The sequence below is a fragment of the Homarus americanus genome, unplaced genomic scaffold (genome assembly GCF_018991925.1).
Source record: "Homarus americanus isolate GMGI-L3 unplaced genomic scaffold, GMGI_Hamer_2.0 scaffold25827, whole genome shotgun sequence".
Taxonomy (NCBI): Eukaryota; Metazoa; Arthropoda; class Malacostraca; order Decapoda; family Nephropidae; genus Homarus; species Homarus americanus.
In genome coordinates this window covers 9,709,682-9,730,280 of record NW_024738300.1, presented here as the reverse complement: position 1 = coordinate 9,730,280, position 20,599 = coordinate 9,709,682, and the positions used below count along the sequence as shown (strand labels likewise).

Here is a 20,599-nt window from a genome sequence, read left to right as displayed (position 1 = left end):
CAGTCTCACTTTTATTTTACCATTAATGGTTAGCTACTTATATTGTTCCATTTATTAACATTAAATAACATTACAGGTACTTCAAACAACCATATTAATTTTTTTTACATTAATTTTACTACAGCTACAAGCAGGGTCTTATTTTCTTCAGTTTTATATGTAGAGCCAATCAGTCACTGGTTTTGTAAGCTTTAACAAAAAACAATGCCGGCAGCCGTCTCTCTCCTCGTGTGTTTTAATATTCCACGTATTATTAATAAATTGTATTGTTAATTTTGCACACACAAACATTAATTCAATAAAAACAAATTCAGAAACATTAATTAAAATATATATGAACAGTAAATAGGTGTTGCTTTCATATTCTTACATAAAGTAATGACGATATGTTTTCACGTGTGCGCACTTACATACGCGATCTCTCTTTTTTTCTTTACCATTATCGTAAGCTACTTCTATTGTTCCATTTATTAACATTAAATAACATTACTTAAAACAACCATATTAATTTTACTACAGCTACAACCAAGGTCTTATTTTCTTCAGTTTCATATGTAGAACCAGTCAGTCACTGGTTTTGTAATCAACAAAAACAATGCTGTCTCATTTCCTCGTGTTTTAATATTCTACGTATTATTAATGAATTGTATTGCTCATTTTGCACACAAACATTAATTCAATCAAAAAGACTTTCAGTAATAAACAGTAATGAATCTTTTGTACATAAGAGAAATGACGCTGTTTACATGATTGTGCACGTCGTCTGAACGTTGGTGGGCCGTTCAAACCCGTCGAAATTCGAGTTTCCGCCGTCAAAATTTTTAAATGTTTTTTTTTGTGTTCAAATAGAAAACGTCGAATTAAAAACTTGCAAAATTTGAGAAGCTACTGTACGACATTTAACCCTTCAAAATGTCTTCAAAGAGACCATGAAGCAGAGAAAGTGGTGCTAGTGCTTCCAAGCGTAAGCACAAGTCACTATCAATCCAGGAAAAGGGTAAATTTCCATGATCTGGAAATTTCCATTGTCCGGCACCGGTCAGGTCCCGAGGTTGCCGGACTAGAGAGGTACAACCTGTAGAGAAAGTGGTGCTAGTGCTTCCAAGCATAAGCACAAGTCACTATCTATCCAGGAAACGGGTGAATTTTCATGGTCCGGAAATTTCCATGGTCTGGCATCGGTCAGGTCCCGAGGTTGCCATACTAGAGAGGTACAACCTGTACATAATAATTTTTTTTATGTGATATTTGAGTGGTTTGTGTCATGAAAACTAATGCTCAGGAATTTATGTATAAATACTGTATGGTAATTCACTGGAATAATATGAGTTTATTATATTATAGGAGAATACATAGTATGGCAGCTGGGGAGAACAGATAGTGTAATATTAATGAGGGCGTGTGTGTGGAGAGGAAATAAAAAATGGTTGAGGAATTCAAATAATTGTGTTCAGTTTAACTTGATGGTTAGTAAGAAATGGACAGCTTTAACCCCTTCACTATGGGTTTGCCACTTTTGATATTTTATTTGGCTAATGCCAGATGGTTTTATTCAGTAGAGGGGCTAATAGCTTGTTGCAGGAGTGAGAAATGAGAAGTTAGCTAATTATTGTGCCAGTGAAATATCAGATACAGTGACCCCTCGTTTAACGAACGCCTCGGTTAACGAAATTTCGGTTAACGAACTGCCTTCCATAAGGATCTTCAATTCGGTTAACGAACAAAAATTCGGTTAACGAATTTCTTACGAACCGACCTCAACATGTTTTCGCTTGCACTGACCGGGCAACCAGCTTTAATATCAGTCCGCCAATACATTAATCGGTTCTATGGCTTAAATTCCTTACTATTTTAGTAAATATCAAGAAGTTTATACTATTCAATAATTTTAAAAGTTTAATATTCAATTTTTTAGTCATTTTAACAATTATTGAACATAATTGAAGGTAAAGTGACTAGTTTAATGCGCGCCATCCAGCCTCTTAACACAGCAAACAGGCGTTAGTCTCTCTCTGTTTTCACTGGAGGTAACATCTTGCTTGAGACTCTCTTCAACTAAACGCTTTTTTTCTGTGTTTCCAAGCAAATTATTGGTCATTTTGAAATATATTTTACATATTGACAATATATAATGCAGTGCAGTGTTGATTTAAAGAAAATAATCATGAATTACACCAAGAGAGCTAAAATTTTATGGGTGAAATGGCGCCATGGGGTGACTTCTCTTCCACCCCAATGCCTTCTTTTCTTCCTTCTCCTCCACCCCAATTCTAAATCCCATCATCATCATCATCATCCAGGAGCCTTCTCCATACACACCTCAAAGTAAGTCAACTTTTCTACCATTTTTGGTGAATTTAGGAAATTTTCGGTGAGCTGGAACCAATTACTCAAAAACCCATTGAAACAATGGTTTCGGTTAACGAACTTTTCGGTTAACGAACGACCTTTTGGAACGCATTGAGTTCGTTAACCGAGGGGTCACTGTATGTGTTAAGAATTCATGTAAGTTTTGGTGATGGGTGAAATTTAACTGTTCTGTGTCCATTGAATTTATGTTAAGCTAAACATGTTCAAATTAATATCAGTTAGGAATAGAGAAGTTTGGGTTAGGTGGGTGAGTGTGGCTAGGTAGTGATGTAAGCAATTTTTTTTTTTTACATATATGAGCATAAAAGATTAGTGTAACTTAATTGATTATTGGGAGGATAATCATTTTGTGTACTATCTTAACACTCAAATAAAAGAAGAAATATCAAAGTAGTGCTGCTCAAAATCTTTCTTCTTTATAATGGTTGTTCGGGACCAGCGTGTGTTTGGGTTTTGATGATTTATTTCTTTGTTGGTGCAGATGGAGAGAGTAACTACAACTACCAGGACGAACTGGCTCTAGATAACGAGGTAGAGGAGACCTTAAGGGAAGAGGAGGAGAAAATGGTGGACTATGTGAAGAAGTGGATTGATACAGGTAATAGAGAACAGCCATTCCTGTACTGGACCCGTCAAATATATCTTGTGCATCACCCTCTTGCTGCCAGCCCCCAAAATAAGTCATAAAAACCACTTATGTGAATTCATGTTTATTGTAAGTTCATAAAGTTATAAAGATGAATACAATGTGGAGTGTTATTTGTATTTATTAATTACTGGTAGCTGCTTATTATTTGATAGTGTACCGTATGTTGTTATATAGAGAAAGAAGTATTGCCTATGTGTTGGCTGTACCACAAAGAACAAGCACTGTAAGAGTAAGGAAACAGGTTAACCCATGACAAAGGTGTGCAGGTGTGGGTTTGGTGGAGTCACAGTCAGGTGGTGTTAGGATTTTGTCGTTCGGTTATACTGTATCGTGTTCTACTGACAGTAAATATTGGTAATGGTATCCACTTCCAACATTTATTGTGACCATTTTCAGTATTTACTAGTAAGTATAAAAGGGTAAAGAACCATATTTTTTTAATTATTGCAGGTGCACAGGGCCTTACCTAACACCTGTATAAGCTGTACAGGTAGTGCAGTTTGTAAATGGTTAATATAAAGTGACATTGTGAGGGCTTTGTTGATATTATTGCTCCTATACATTAATTAAAAATAGTCAAGTCTTGGAAATTTTATCATAACATGTCAGATTGAGTGTGATGCTGCATCATGTGATCTGGACTTAGCACCAAGCATCATTCATACTGAATTTTCCTTTGTTTTGTGAGTATTATCCATAGCTTTTTCATTTTTAGGGACTTACTGTACAATGTCATTTTGGGTTGTATTATGTGGTCTTTTGAGAAATTCATTATTTTTTTTTCAAACCATCTATGATGATTGTAAATTTTGGGTACATTTTCCACCTGCACTTACTGTTTTTGTGGATATGGTCGAGATGCACCACATGGCGTTGATAAGACAAATTAGTGTTCCTGGGGTGTCCTTATCAACAGTTACATTTCTAGGTTTTTTGTAAGTCACATATACTTTTTTTCATTTATCTTTGATATACAGTACAGTTCAGTAATATGCTGTGGATGACCAAGACTAACAGAGCATTGTATGGAGTAACTAAATAATTCTGTTTGGTATTATAAGTACTGTACTTGTGAATATTGCAACATATCAGCATTTTCATATTTTGAACATCACCTCTGTAAGAGTTCCATATAATACTTTTATATCATAGGTTCATGGTCATTGTTACTAGAAATTGACTGAGGCATCACCCTCAAAGTTTATTTTATATATATATATATATATATATATATATATATATATATATATATATATATATATATATATATATATATATATATATATATATATATATATATATATATATATATATATATATATATATACACACCCAGACACAGACAGTAAGTACTCGCTTAACGTCAGGGTTACGTTCCTGAAAATGCAAGTTTGTATTGGTACTCACTGATGGGAAGAGGTGGTAGAGCGAGTGTGTGGTAGGTAGTGAAGCAGAGGTGGTGGGAGGGGAGGAGTATGGCGGGAGTGGAGGAGGAGGGCGGGAGACGAAGAGGAGGGCGGGAGACGAAGAGGGTGGTGAGTCACTGAGACTCTGCATCGCGCCAACAGCGTAGCATGGCCAGACGAGAGAGGATAATGTGCCGTAAAAAGTAGTCCGTGACAATGCAAAATGACATTGTACCGAGTCATCGGGAAGTTATATGAATTTTTGGTATCTAAAAATTAGCGACGTAGTACCGAAACAACGTTAAGCGAGCTGACGTTATACGAGGACTTACTGTATACAGGTGCTCCTCTACTTAAGAACGCTCAACTTACAAACTTTGAGATACAAACATCATGACTGAGGGGGGGTTACTTGCCAGAACAGGTGTTTAATGTGGATGAGACTGGATTATTTTGAAGAAAATTACAGATAGAACAAACATTGCCTAAGAGGAGAAGAGTGAGCCAGGTTTTCAGGGTGTATTAAGGGTACAGCTGTACTAAATATCCATAATCTTTTCATTTTTTACAATATGTTTGATATCTACAAGAGTAAAGTTGGACTTACAAACAAGCCTCAGGAACATAACTCATTCGTAAGTAGAGGAGCACCTGTATACTACATATATATTTCACATTACTATATAATAAACTTTTTCCTCCCAGGAATCAATGTTTTTGGTTTCAAAGTGAAGATTTGCATAAAGGATGTGTGTAGCTGTCCTGATCTGTGCTTGGATTATCACACACTAGCAGATAGAAGGAGGAGTCCCGGGTTCTTTGAATATTGGTAAGTTTTATTATGTTAATTGAATTTTTGTTTTATAAGTTTTGCATCACTACTGCCTGTGTGTACGTTTTCTTAGAGTTTTTAAAAGGATTTTTAAATCTTAAAGTGAGTAGGTTAGTTAGGGTGATTCTATCTGATAAATATTCAGTATGACCATTATAAAATAACATGGAGAACCTTTGAACCAGACAGTGCATTCAACACATTACCAGTAGGCTCTTTAGTTTAAATTTAATTTTACATTTAAGTTTTGAACACTCAGCAGTAACACTTGTGATATATGCCCCCAAATTTACTCATATGTTTAGATACATCAGAAGTGAGATTGTTGCATTGTACTCTACAGAGCTTGTATTATGGGTACAGGTACTTCGTATTAAATAATGTTTTTCTAATTTTTATTTTTATTTATTTATTTATTTGTTTATTTTTTAATCTTATACTTTGCAGTGATGAAATGTGCCAGGTAGTTACACGGGGAGAGAATTGTATCCAGGGAGATTCTTGTCCCTATGCGCACACACTCCTGGAGAGAGAGTACCATATCAAGCGATTTAGATCCCTTGTTTGTACTGGTTGGATTGTAAACCGTTGTTGTCCAAAGAAGGAAGAAGTTTGTCCATATGTCCATCCAGGTAATAGTTTGGATCATTCAGTATAAGGTTGTATATTTCACTTAACAACATCTAACCTCACAGTAAGATTTCATCATTTATGCAGTTACAGTCTTTATGCTTTTATCATCATCATAAGCCTTTATTATTCCACCACAAGATGAATATTTCCTTTATGTACTTCACAGTCCTCTGTCTTCAGAATCTCCAAACTTCTTACTCTTATCTATCTATCAAGTAGTTGGTCTTTTCCTGGATGCTATACTTTTACGTGGAATTGAGGCAACAATCACAAAACTGTACAGACACTCCTCAGGTTACAGATGGGTTCTTTCCTGGAGGCTATCTGTAAGCCGGAAGTGACCCTTCCATAGATATGGTACTGTACACTTAATGCCCCGTACACACTGCCTTTCATTACCATCGGCGCTTCTCAGTGGGCATCCCCACCTGTGCAACTCCATTGCTAGTGTTGTGTCTACATTTTAATGGCAATGCTCAGTAAGCATCTGATCAGTTGAGCTCCTAATACCAAAGTGAGTGTACCTGGGACCTGGGAGATTCCAGATAATATTTTTCTTCCAGAAGTTGGAGCCCCTGGCCTAAAATGTACAGTAAACCCTCTGTGGCTGGATGTGAAGATTGTTCAGAGCACTAGATTCACCCCTAAAAGTGGCTTTAACTGTACACTGTAACATTAAAACTTAAAACGGCAGGCATATAAACATCTATAACAGAAGTGTATAAATAGCATTGATGAAAGTTTAAAGAGAGCAATAATGATACAAGTTAGTGTTCAAACTGCGTTGCAGTCGCCCCTGGTACTTGCCTTAGCAACGCAGCAGCGTCCCTAGTAACCGCTGTGCCATGGACCCTCCGACTTCTACACAGTTTCATTGTGGAAGCCCTTAGATACTTGAACTTTATTCTTGCTATTAATTATTTATTTAATTTATTATTGCACTTTTTGTGTGTAGGGTAGTGTGTGTATGTAATCGAGTAAAAAAAAAGAAGAAAATTACATACTGTATACCCTGTATCTACCTGAAATTGAGTTAAAAATACTTTATACTTTATGACGATTACCAGTAGTGTTCAGTATTTATTTTATTTATTTATTTATATTTTTTTGCACTTTCTTTGTGTTAACTAAAGTGTGTATGTAACCATAAAAAAAAAGGAAATTACATTTATCTACACAAAATTACAAAATAAAAAAAGACGTAACATAACAGCTCACAGGTGGGGTATGGTTGGCAGTATCCTCGCTTTGCCTGGGAATTACTTGGTGCTCATTTTAAATAGGACTTATATGCTACAGTTTATAAAAAAACTGTTGAGTTGTTATTATAATTTAGTATTGAAACATCTCCTTTACAAGCTTTAGCAGAACTATAAATGCCACAAATGGATACTTTCTCTTCTCCAAAAAACTTTTTTCTCTGAATTTTTAAATAAAAATAGTTACAAATGTCATCATAGTTGGTCATCTTTTCTTTTGTGTGTGACTCATGTTTGTCAGGTCATCCTATCGCTTAACCTAAACTGAGGGGGTGGAGCATGTACATTTCATGCTTTTGTTTAAAAGATTTGCACACACAGTACTTTTTTGGAATGACTTGTTTGTTGGCCTGAAAATATCCTAGATTGATTTATAATGCTGTGACAGTTGTTTAAAGGATTTAGATGCTTTTATGAATACAATCTAACTGTGATGGGTGTCTTTTATAAAGGGATTATGGAAAAGGAATTATATATATATATTTTTTTTTCACAGAGAGCCCAGATTGTATGTACCATAAGAGCTGGCATGACCTGTATGTTGAGGGACTTGGGAACACACTTACGTTCCTTGTGGAGGCTGTCAGGAATACCTTTAAGCTGCCAATTGCTCCTGGTAAGTCATTCATTGAAATACAGTAGTAGAATCAGTGTGCTTCAAGTTATCTTCGCTAAGCAAAGTTGCCTCTTAACATCCACACACTATGGCATTTTTCAGCAGTTTGCCTTGCCAGTGTTCCTATCATATCCTTACAGTTCTACACTGCCCTTACACCTACTTTCAATGTGCTACCATTGGCTATGTACAGTGTAATAAAACACAGTAGCTATTCAGCCATCACTGATTGAATAGCCTGGTAGTCTACACAGCTGGGATGGCTACATAGACAGCCAGGCTGTATGTATGTATGTATGTATACCTGTGTATATATATATATATATATATATATATATATATATATATATATATATATATATATATATATATATATATATATATATATATATATATATATATATATATATATATATATATATATATATATATATATAGATAGTTGCATGTATACGTATGTTAGTGTAGGTTTGCTGTGGTACCTGATAGTTCATATATATTTTATTTGATATAGCTCAGTCCTCCTAAAGCTGTGCGAGTCTATGTTTGCACTTTGTTCTGGTCAGCCAGCTTATGGAGGTATGGACCAGGAAGTGTGTGTCCTGTAGAGTGACTGGAATCAAGATTAATACAGATTATCGTTTCATTTGCTTTCATCCATTTCTGGTAAGTAGATATGGTAGTTATTTAGGTCCTTGCAGTAGAAGGAAAAATGCGTATAATATCTTTGCTTTCGTTTCTGACTATCCTTCCTTAAGTAGGATAAGGCCTGAATAAGAAAAAATACTAGAATATACAATACTGTGTATATACTTTTTTAACCTATATTTTACTGATTGTAGGATAATGAGAAATGAACAAATGTACAGACTATTTTCCCATTATGAATTATCATTCGGTTATTCTTGTCGATGTGAAAAATGATCTTCCACAACAAGGTCTCACATCTGCTTTATTACACTCCTCACATGAACCCAAGATCACTCTCCTCCTTTTGCCTTTCTTGCATATTTTCCTTTTCCCCCACAATCACAGTGATAAAATGCTGCTAGTGATGTATGAAGCAACATTAGTCAAACTAGATGGATACCTTGGGTCTTTGTTAGGGAAGGAAGGGGAATACCATAGCTTACCTATCTGGTGAGGTTGATAGAAGGAACAAATGACAGTGAATGAGTGAAAGTCTTTGTTGCTGTTTTTATCACCCAGCATAATGTGGGAAAAGGTATTTGAGATGAGATGAAAAGGTGGTCACTCAAATGAAGCATTCAGTTCAATAATAATTGTTCCTTAGGGAATAAAAACGATAAGGAAACTGTTTATATAAGGTAATTTAAGATCTAATGCTGAGAAGGATTTGATAGCACAGTTGAGGAAGCTGCATTGCTTCAACAAATTTTTTAAACAAGATATTAATTACTTAGTTAGAGATGCGTCTCCTGTGGCAGTGCTTCTAATATGCCAGGAAATACATTACAGTGCAGTATATGAGATAAGGTTCACACATTATACTGTACTTGATATATAAGATGACCCCTAGCTTGGGGGAATTTTTTTTAATCTTCAAAAGTCATATTGTATGCCAGTACTGCCTAGGAAACAATGAAACTGCAGCTACTAACCAAGATTTATGTTTTGGTGTTTTATGGCTTGTGACATGTCACTTTATTTTTATTTTATTTTATTTTATTTTATTCTTTCAAAAAAAACCTTAGACTTAGGGTATACAAAAATAAACCGAGCTCAGGTCCAAAAGGGTTAACATGATTCAAGTAGTAACTTTCTCTGCCTGTTTTGGGTGTTGTACTGTATTTATCTCTGTTAGAATATCACTGTGCATTTATTAGTAAGAAATTTTGTAACTTGCTTTTCTTTTCCTTTTCAGGTATACGAGTCTTGGTCATAACTCCGTCACTCCTGGTAGCCAGATTACTGAAGCTCGCTTTGCATGACTTGGCCCAAATTTTCCTTCAGACAGTTGTTTCTGTGACTCATGAGCACCAGAGTTTAGGTTTGTTACCCATTTACATAACCTTATTTAATTCAGCCTTCATCAAATCTTGCCTAACCAGACACTTGGTCTGAAATTTCTCTCCCCTAAGACAAAGGGATACAGAAATGAGCTCACTTCTGTCTGTATAATAAATGCATATCATCCAAATATCTCAGCATCTTTCCGATACTCTCCATCACTGTGCAGTACATCGTGATATGGAGTGCAGTGGCTGAGTGGATACAGTGCTCGCCTCATGTCTTAAGCGTTGCTGGTTCAAGCCTGAGAGACTCCCAGTTCTCCCAGCCATAAATTTGTACCTAACATTATTAGTTTTGGGAAGCGAAGGAGGTGTAGAGTTCAGTGGTGGCCACTGTCCAAGAGGATATTTGAAGACTTAACCAAACACTACTTTGGTCTAACCTAGCCTAGCCTGACTTTATCTAAGATAACCAATATAATCAATAAGGTAAGTTTTGTAAACATACTGTGTTTAATATCATGCCTGTAATATACTACAGGTTGTTTATTAAGTGTTGCCTACAAATACATCATGCTGTCAGCACTGTAGCTCAGTAGTGAAGGATACTCATACCAGTCCTTTTTATTCACTCATTCCTTACCCTCTTCATTTATTCTTATTCACTAACCTTTTCTTTCACTGAATCACCAGCCTTTCATTAACATATAATTTTAGAAAAGGGAACAGTTGTGATTGGGACTCCAGGCGCACTCTCCAAGATACTGGTGACAAAAGAAGCCTCCAGCTACTTGTGCAACACTCGGGCCGTCATTGTTGATGATATCACAAATATCTTGAAGGACTTCATGCATCAACATCAACTGTCATACATTCTTTCAAAAGTCTTGAATAATAAAGGTATTTAAACTATAGTGGATTGTTATGAAGGCTGTAATCCTTGTGGATATTAAAGATTCACCTTGTTTACTGTCTATATAAGTTGAAAATTTTTGCAAACATCTGTGGATATTTTAATTTTTTTGTCCTTTCCTATCACTTTTTATCTCGGGATTGCACTATTTTCCTGGCCAAGGCGTAAAGGTAATGAATAAATGAAGAAAACAATATATATACTGTATTTTACTTGTCATATTAATTTTATAAGTGACTCGTGTATGTGTTTGCCAGAGTTTGTAGGTTAGGACTCTGAAGAACCCATTATGAATGTAGCCTTATGAAGGGGTCTGAGAAACTGGTCTCCTTTGAAGGCTGAGGGGTAATTTATCATGAAGCCACACAATACTGTAGTGTACAACCCAGTCTTCGCGTGACATACCCAGCCTCGCCCTTACCCCAGCTGCCTCCTTCATCTAAGGCAAGCATGGGTTGCCAACTCAACATACAGTGGTCCCTCGGTTAACGAGCACAATCCGTTCCAGCAGGTTGCTCGTTAACCGAAACCATTGTTTCAATGGGTTTTTGGGTAATTGGTTCCAACTCACCGAAAATTGCCTAAATTCAACAAAAAAGGTAGAAAAGTACACTTACTTTGAGGTGTGTATGTAGAAGGCTCCTGGATGATGATGGTGATGATGGGAATTAGAATGGGGGTGGAGGAGAAGGGAGAAGAGAAGGCATTGGGGTGGAAGAGAAGTCACCCCATGGCGCCATTTCACCCATAAAATTTTAGTTCTCTTGGTGTATTTCAAGATTATTTTCTTTAAATCAACACTGCACTGCATTATAAATTGTCAATATGTAAAATATATTTCAAAATGACCAATAATTTGCTTGGAAACACAGAAAAAAACCGTTTAGTTGAAGATAGTCTTAAGCAAGATGTTACCTCCACTGAAAACAGAGACTAACGCCTGTCTGGTGTGTTAACAGGCTGGATGGCACGCCAGAAACTAGTTTCTTTACCTTCAATTATGTTCAATAATTGTTAAAATGACTAAAAAAGTTAATATTAAACTTTTAAAATTATTGAATAGTATAAACTTCTTGATATTTACTAAAATAGTAAGGAATTTAAGCCCTAAAATCGATTACTGTATTGGTGGACTAATACTACAGCTGGTGGACCGCCAAATGCAAGCGAAAACATGTTGAAGTCGGCTCGTAATAAACTCGTTAATCGAGGGATTGCTCGTTAACCGAATTTAAGAATCTTATGGGAGGCAGCTCGTTAACCGAGGCGCTCATTAACCGAGGGACCACTGTATATATCAAGGAGAAGCTGAGTGCTTGACTTTGTTTGCTCTGCACTGGGAAGGTTTTTTAGCTTAGCATGGCCTTTTCTCAAAGGTTAAGTAAATGTGCTGTTGGTCCAACTACAGTCAGTCCTTGACTTACGACGGGGTTAGGGACCGACCAGGTCGTAAGTCGAGGAGTACCTCTACACACATGCTCTGTGCCTGGGCTGTCAAATGAAGAGTATGCTGTACATTGTTCTACAACTTCATATAAATTATTCTTCAGCTTTTAGTGGTAACCATGATTTCTGTGACTTCTTTTTAAAGGATAAATTTGCTATGGGAGGATTAGCTGATCTTCAGGTTCTCCCCAGCTGCCTTAGGGATTCCTGGTCCTCCTAATCTGCATAGACTCTTGCTGACACATACATAAGTTACATTTTCCAGGCTCAGTTGTAAATTGAGAATTTTTTAGATCAGGGTGTGACTTTGCCATGATTATTGCATCTATTTTAAATGACCAGGTACCTAAATGATAGGGCAAAGAAGCTTGGCTTGACACTAGTGCTGTTCTATGTATTTCCACTTTTTTGTGAGTTCACCCATGATATACTTTATAAGTGCTTTCCATCATAGAGAGCAATGTGTTAACAATTTATATATATTTTGTGGATAAAATTATAAAAGGTTACTTACTGACAATCTTGCTGTTGACCTCTGACCTTGTAATCGAGTTTCAAAATATCCTGAATTTACTTAAGATTTAAAGTACTGTATATACAGTACCAGTACTCTACCACCTTCAGCTAGTTACATGTTTCAAGTCAAATGTAAATATATTGTGTGGAGAAATTAATATCCTTTACCAAGGGCAAGAGTTGTGGCAGATAAATAGGCTTTGTTCAGAATGGATCTTTGAAGTTATCTCATACTTTCAGGTTTGAACAGAGTGGTTGTAACAGAAAAATTTAGTGATTATGAAATGAGTATTGCAGCAGACCTTATGAAGACCAAGTTTGTCAAAGCATCAATGGAAAATCTGAACATCAAGAGCTTCAGGAGGGTAAATGGTATGTTGAAGGTATATTTGTGAGTTAAGGTTGGGCATACATTAATATATATGTGAATAATTATGCTAAGCATCATAAGTTGAGCAGACAATAATGTAAAAAGAAGGTGGTTAGAAGCAATGGAAATTATGTGTTTTATACAGTGTGTGTGTGTGTGTGCGCGTGCGTGCGGAGAGGTTAGACAGAGTTGACCACAGCATATATATGTATGTATGGGCATATGAGAAGTGAAAGATGAATACTGTACTGTAGAACAATTGAATGATGCAGATATGGAATGTAGGAAAGAAAGGGGAAGACTTAGAAGGAGAGAATCCAGGAATTTTTATGTATTCTGTAATAAATTGTTTTATTACTTTGGATCCGACTGTACACCTTGAAGAGGTCTCTGATTATTACAGGTTGCAGACAACACAGGTGACTCCATTCAGTGCTGTTACTTGTAGTTTATTCTACTGTTATATAAAAATAGCTAAAATGCAAAATGCATTACATACAATGGAAGCTTAACTATATAATGTACAGTAGTCTTAATTTTTTTTTATACTCATTGACATCAATAGGGCATGAATCTTCCCTTCTGCTTTACATTGGAGTTTGCTCTTCAATCCTTTAATTTTTTTTGTACAGTTTATTTGCTGAAATATATTATTAACAGTATACTGTACAGGGTGTTCCTAAATACCTTTCATAAATCAGGGGGTGTATTCCTGAGACATAAATAAAGATAAATGAATAAATAACCAAATTGTTAATTCTCAATAGTTTCAGAGTTACAGCACATGACAGGTTTGGGAGGAATGTGATGAAACCTATGATATTTGGGGTGTAAATGAAACATCCACTGCTGTTAGTGTCGTTTATTAACAATAATAATGCCGTATGATTTGTACTGGGATTAACATTTAGAGCAAATTTCCAAAGTTCCGTCCATGTTGCTCGGTGCAGGCTTAGCCCATCGCACAAGTGAGTGTCGCATACGTTCAAAGACCACCGGAGGTGTTACGAATGTTCGTCACACTTTCTGCACATGGAGCCACAGTTCCTTGTAGTTTGGGACCTCTGTAACATACACCTTGCTTTTTATGTGACCTCACAGGTAGAAATCAAGGAGATTTATTTCTGGTGACCGTAGGTTTCATCACATTACTACCAAACCTGTCATGTGCTGTAACTCTGAAACTATTGAGAATTAACAATTTGGTTATTTATTCATTTATCTTTATTTATGTCTCAGGAATACACCCCCTGATTTATGAAAGGTATTTATGGAACACCCTGTATTGTATATTTTGTTTATTGTGTTGTTTATAATAAGTTTTGTTTCACAACAGAGAAATATGAAGCTGCTGACTGTGAAGAGATACACAAGCATCACTCATGGTCACCAGAACAGACACACAGGAAAAGATCCCATCATATATCATACAAAAAACATAAAAGGAGGAATTTGTCACCGTTATCTCACAGGTTTCAGAAAGAGAGACATTCATTGTCATCTGAAAAGAAGCTTCAAAAAAGGAGGAGTTTGTCGCCATTTTCTGAAGAGCTTCAGAAAAGGAGGAGTTTGTCGCCATCTTCTGAAGAGCTTCAGAAAAGGAGGAGTTTGTCGCCATCTTCTGAAGAGCTTCAGAAAAGGAGGAGTTTGTCGCCCTTTTCTGAAGAGCTTCAGAAAAGGAGAAGTTTGTCGCCAACATTTGGAAGGCTTCAGAAAAAGAGGAGTCTGTCACCATCATCTGAAAAGAAGCTTCAGAAAAAGAGGAGTCTGTCACCATCATCTGGAAGGCTTCAGAAAAAGAGGATTCTGTCACCATCATCTGAAAAGAAGCTTCAGAAAAAGAGGAGTCTGTCACCATCATCTGGAAGGCTTCAGAAAAAGAGGAGTCTGTCACCATCATCTGAAAAGAAGCTTCAGAAAAAGAGACATGTATTGTCATCATCTAAAAAGAAGTTTCAGAAAAGGAGTGCATTGCCAAATTCTGAAAAGCTTCAGAAAAAGACTAGTCTGTCACCATCATCTGAAAAGAAGCTTCAGAAAAAGAGGAGTTCATTGCCGTCATCTGTAAAGCTTCAGAAACAAAAGAGCCATTCCTCAAAGCGGAAAAGAAGCTGTTCTCCATTGTCCCCCAGTCTTGAAGAGTCCCATAAACAGAGAAGGAGAAGCCTTACAGAATCATCAAACTCATCTGTGGTAAATCTGGCTTCTGGAACACCATCACCTACCTCCTCTAACTAGTATGTTATTTTCTCCTTAACGTCAGTAGTTGTAGTAGAGTACGTACAATATTTTACCTGAAAAACAAAAATCAGCATAACTAGATGAATGGATGGCCATCATATGAAGCTTTATAGGTATTTGTGATTTAGTTAGTGAATACTGAAGGCTTAACAGGCATGGGTGACGATGATGATTGAATAATAAGTTTGAATACAGGAATTTTTCTTAAAATTCTGACTTACTGCGGTAAGTGAGAACATGATCATTTTGTGCCTTATGTGCTCTTACCTTCTTCTTATTCACAAAGGAAAACCCAAAACTCTCATATCTCAAAGCCATTTACACTTATTCTTAACTATGGTGTAACTTAGCCAGTTACATTAAAGTAAAGAATAAAGTGTGATAACTTCCCATACATTAAATTAAAGAATAAAGTGTGATAACTTCCCTACATTAAAGTAAAGAATAAAGTGTGATAACTTCCCATACATTAAAGTAAAGAATAAAGTGTGATAACTTCCCTACATTAAAGTAAAGAATAAAGTGTGATAACTTCCCTACATTAAAGTAAAGAATAAAGTGTGATAACTTCCCTACATTAAAGTAAAGAATAAAGTGTGATAACTTCCCTACATTAAAGTAAAGAATATAGTGTGATAACTTCCCTACATTAAAGTAAAGAATAAAGTGTGATAACTTCCCTACATTAAAGTAAAGAATAAAGTGTGATAACTTCCCTACATTAAAGTAAAGAATAAAGTGTGATAACTTCCCTACATTAAAGTAAAGAATAAAGTGTGATAACTTCCCTACATTAAAGTAAAGAATAAAGTGTGATAACTTCCCTACATTAAAGTAAAGAATAAAGTGTGATAACTTCCCTACATTAAAGTAAAGAATAAAGTGTGATAACTTCCCTACATTAAAGTAAAGAATAAAGTGTGATAACTTCCCTACATTAAAGTAAAGAATAAAGTGTGATAACTTCCCTACATTAAAGTAAAGAATAAAGTGTGATAACTTCCCTACATTAAAGTAAAGAATAAAGTGTGATAACTTCCCTACATTAAAGTAAAGAATATAGTGTGATAACTTCCCATACATTAAAGTAAAGAATAAAGTGTGATAACTTCCCTACATTAAAGTAAAGAATATAGTGTGATAACTTCCCATACATTGCTTAAGTAAACTGAGTCTTATAGAGTACACTGAACCCACACTAATTCAACATTCATTATTTGATATTTTGGGATAATTCAAAATTTTTGGGGTGTAGAACTCTCAAAATTTCATTATTTTTTATTTTTTTTATAATTAGATTGAAAATCTCAAAATAACTCATATGACTTCCCTTATATACAGGCAGTTCCTGATTTGCAAAACTTAATTATTATTATTAAAGTCAAGGAAAATATTAAACAAAAGGTGCAGAGCACACCCAACCTGATGCGCATTATAGCTCGTGTCTATGACTGCATTGTTCATGCCATGTAAACAAAGGAGCAGTATTTTAAGACTGCTCAATTCATCTGCATCAAAGTAAAGATGCAAGAGTCATCATATGTTGTAGGAACATAAAGTATGAATTAATTTTTTAGAAGCGATTAATATTATGAATTTTTTCTTCCTCCACCAGCCCCAACTTTGATGATGAAACCAGGACACTGTTTCTTGCTGCAAAGGAGGACCTAAGAAATGACCACCAGTTAGAATACCAGACATACTCAGAGGTGCCAGAGGTCCATCCAGAGTATGAAGAAAAATATGAAATATTCAAGAGAGAGTACGGGGTGATGTATGGAGAGAATGAAAGCCCACAAGAATGTAAAAAGTTGTGGTTGATCTTTTGGAATGAGTTCATGACCTCAGAGCTCAGAGAAAAGTGGATCAAGAAAAGAGAAAAACTTGTACAGCAGTTTGAAACTGTAACAGCTAAAAAGAAAAGTTCCACTGAAAAACTGAAGGAAAATTTGAAATATCAGATGGAAAAGTGTAACTACATAGCCAGTCCAAGACCTTCATCTGCAGAGTCACCTGAATGCCTCGGACAAATACCGAGCATTGGAAATTTGTCAACCGACTCAGTGCATGGGTGCTCCCTGGATTTAACAGAAAATTATCCCACGAATAGACTTGATGCTTCCAATCAGTGGGAAGGTGATAGTATTTTACAACCCAAAAAAGTTTTGCCTGTTGCTTGTACCTCTCAACAAAAAGATTATTTAACCTGTATGCCAAGCAATGAAAAATCACAAGTGTTGGAGTTCTCCTTGCCTCATACTTTAGCTTTACTTGCAGAGCTGTGTGAGCCATTAGGGTTACTTGGCCCTGCTCTAAGGATCATTATTCATAGAGTGAAGAATTCTGGAACAGACACGGAAAGATTATCTCAAATTTTTGCTGATGATTACAATATTTCACTTATTAAAATGGCTTCAGAAAAGTTAGAAATTCTAAGTGAGAGTGCTGAAGGTAGTTCCAAAGAGAAGTTACTCCAGGGTAGCACTCAGGCTGTAGAATTATTGAAATACATCTCATCGTGTTGTTTGGCTGTGAAGAAGCCATTTAATGGTGTTGACGTTGATAAAGTTGCAAGGGCCACAATGGGAGAGGATGCTGCTAATATTGTCCTGTTTATAAAAAATACGTTGGGATATAAAGGTGTTCTGAACCCCACAGTTGAAGACATAAATGAAATATTTTTGGCTGTATCTTCAAAACATTTTAGTATGGCTCTTGAAAAGTGAATTATTGTTCTCTGCTTTAGTTGATTAACCCATTGAGTGGTAAGGGTTTCTTTCAGTTGAATAAAAGACCCAAGTGTGACACCACTCTTTAAAAGGTTAAGATCCATTTCACATTGTTGCCTGATTGGGTTTATTTTGTAAACTATTTTTAGAATTACTGTACCTGTACTTTATTTTTTTTTTAGTTGAACGGAGAAAACTTATCATTTTTTCATAAAGGACTGTACTTAATTGCTTATTTATACAGTATAAGGAAATGAGCAGTACAAAATAAATGCTTGTTATATAGTAAAAACTACTTTGTATGTATATTTTTGGTGTGTACAGTAAGTCCTCGTTTAACGTTGCCCCTGACAACGTTGTTTCGTTATAACGTCGCTACTCTTTAGATACCCATGATTCTGACAACGTCCCGCCGATTCGGTATAACTTCATCACGGCTTACTTTGTACAGTGCATCACCCTTTCTCGCCCAGTCAGAGCGGGAGGAGGAGCCACCCTCCGGGTCTCAGTGACTCTCCTGCCCTCCTCTCCACTACCCACCACACACTTGCTCCACCTCTGCCCATCAATGAATACAATGCAAAATGATTTAGCTTATTTATATTTTTGGATGTATTATATATACTATTCTCTATAAAAATTCCATTGAATTTATGTATATGTTATGTATTTTATGGGGCAAAGGGAGGCTGGGGAACGTAACTCCTGTATTTTATCTATTTCTTATGGGGAAAATCGATCCTGTTAACGTCTCGGTTTTCAGGAATGGAACCACGACGTTAAGCGAGGACTTACTGTACAGTATAGATTAATTTGGTAAATTACTGGGTATATAAGTTACTTATGGTCTGCAACTTACTAAGAACATGTTAACTCAAGGCTGTGTGTTCCAACTTGAATGTTACTGTACAGTATATTGTACAGGGTGTCTAAAAAATGTATGCACACTGCCTTAAAGACTTTTGTAGAGATCCCACCAGATTACACCAGCACCATTCTCTTCACTGGGAGACCTCACACATTAATAAGTGAAGATAATATTGCTGTTGTATTACAAGCATTCACATGATCCCTCTGGAAATTTGTAAGGCAGTCTAATTTTTTATTTATTTTTTGCTTATTTTAAGATTATATTATGATTCTATACTCTGCTATATTACTAGATTATATAATCCCCAAAACACAGTTTACATTTTTGGGGTCAAATGACCTGCCTACATTATCAAATAACTGTTGTTATGAGCCTTTGTACTTGCAGATACTCTCATCATAAGCTTGGAGTGAGTACATGTTGTTAGGGGAGTCATAATAAGTTTTTTATACGAGGAAGGCTGCATGTGTTTGTGGAAGTGTGTTAACAGATAGAGGTGCTCAAAAACCAAAATATTTTTTTAAGATATAATGTTGTACAGTATTATTAAACACTAATAACATTATGTAATATACAGTATTCCTTTTATACTGTTCAAATAGGTCATTCATGTTTCTTAATTAATAAAAAATTTTAGTTCAGTGCTACAGTAGCTTTTGTACAGCACTTATTTTTATTCTGCATAAGAACTTAGTGTTGTTATAAAACTACTATATAATACTTATGGGATAGTTGATCTGTAATAAAAGTTTTAAGAAATATTGCTTTCTGCAAGATTACATTTAAATTTTATGTTTATCTTTTTGGGGATGAATGTGCTGTAGGTGTGGTGATGGGATGATGCATAAAATAACATGGGTCAACCAAATGGATTATTTCAGGACCTTGTACACATCTGGTAAGGCAAATGAAAAAGAATAAGTGTCAGTGAATAAAGGAGTTTATGGTGTACTTAGCTCGAAGCATTTTGTCTCATAGAGGGGAACAGCTTGTGGGCGAGAGGAGGAACACATATTACTGTAGTTCCTCCACTTTAAGATTCTATTTCCCCTCATCCATGTATTGTGAATTTTTTTCATTATTGAATAAGGGATTTTTGTGGGAGGAAAGTTTGGTCTTCCAGGTGAGTGGGATGTTCATGTTGCAAAGTGGTGCCTGAGGCTTGACATAGAGGAAGGGTTAGGTATGAGAGGAGGGCTTCCTTGTACTGTACAGTATTAACCCTTTGGCTGTAGGAGGTTTCCTTAAGTTGAATAAAATCATCTGGTGGTAGCTATAATAAAATTTTAAAGTGCAAGAATCATATTGAAAGAGTTAAGACATAAATACAGTACCTTGAAAGATATAAATACTCTTAACTCATTTGGTAAAGCATTTGCATCATCATAAGAGAGCAGTTTCATTTAGTATTATTTTCTAGAAATCTGATATAATGTCACATTCCTCCTCTATCTTCTCACAAAACTGATCATGAGACCACTCCCAGAAGAATTTTGTCTTCCAAGATGTCATTTGCTCGATAATGTATGGTGAACACTTTTATCTTCAGTGCACAAGAAGCTAAAGCTGGAGTTTTCCTCAACATACTGTACATAGAAATTGTGGTGATCATTTCCTTGGTTTTGTTTAAATCCCAATGGTGAAACTTGTTCACCTTCAGCTCATGTGTGTGTTTGTTTGTAGTTACCTTGTATCACTATTGGAAAGCAGTTACATTAGTATGGTAGCAGCTGAAGTCATATTCACTTACTGCTCTGACAACTTATGCTTTCATC

The 20,599-nt window shown here is 35.7% G+C and overlaps 1 protein-coding gene across 1 annotated transcript in view; it reads left to right on the top strand.

Moving 5' to 3' along the window:
- LOC121873970 overlaps positions 1–19,686 on the top strand; it is a 48,946-nt gene extending 29,260 nt beyond the window's left edge. Inside the window, exons 12-20 of the mRNA XM_042377849.1 lie at positions 2,852–2,968; positions 5,131–5,254; positions 5,705–5,889; positions 7,646–7,765; positions 9,651–9,776; positions 10,456–10,638; positions 12,854–12,985; positions 14,320–15,220; positions 16,840–19,686. Coding sequence (XP_042233783.1) covers positions 2,852–2,968; positions 5,131–5,254; positions 5,705–5,889; positions 7,646–7,765; positions 9,651–9,776; positions 10,456–10,638; positions 12,854–12,985; positions 14,320–15,220; positions 16,840–17,950 — 2,999 coding nt within the window. The 3' untranslated portion in view covers positions 17,951–19,686. The remainder of the gene's footprint in view (positions 1–2,851; positions 2,969–5,130; positions 5,255–5,704; positions 5,890–7,645; positions 7,766–9,650; positions 9,777–10,455; positions 10,639–12,853; positions 12,986–14,319; positions 15,221–16,839) is intronic.
- The last annotated feature ends 913 nt before the right edge of the window (positions 19,687–20,599 follow it).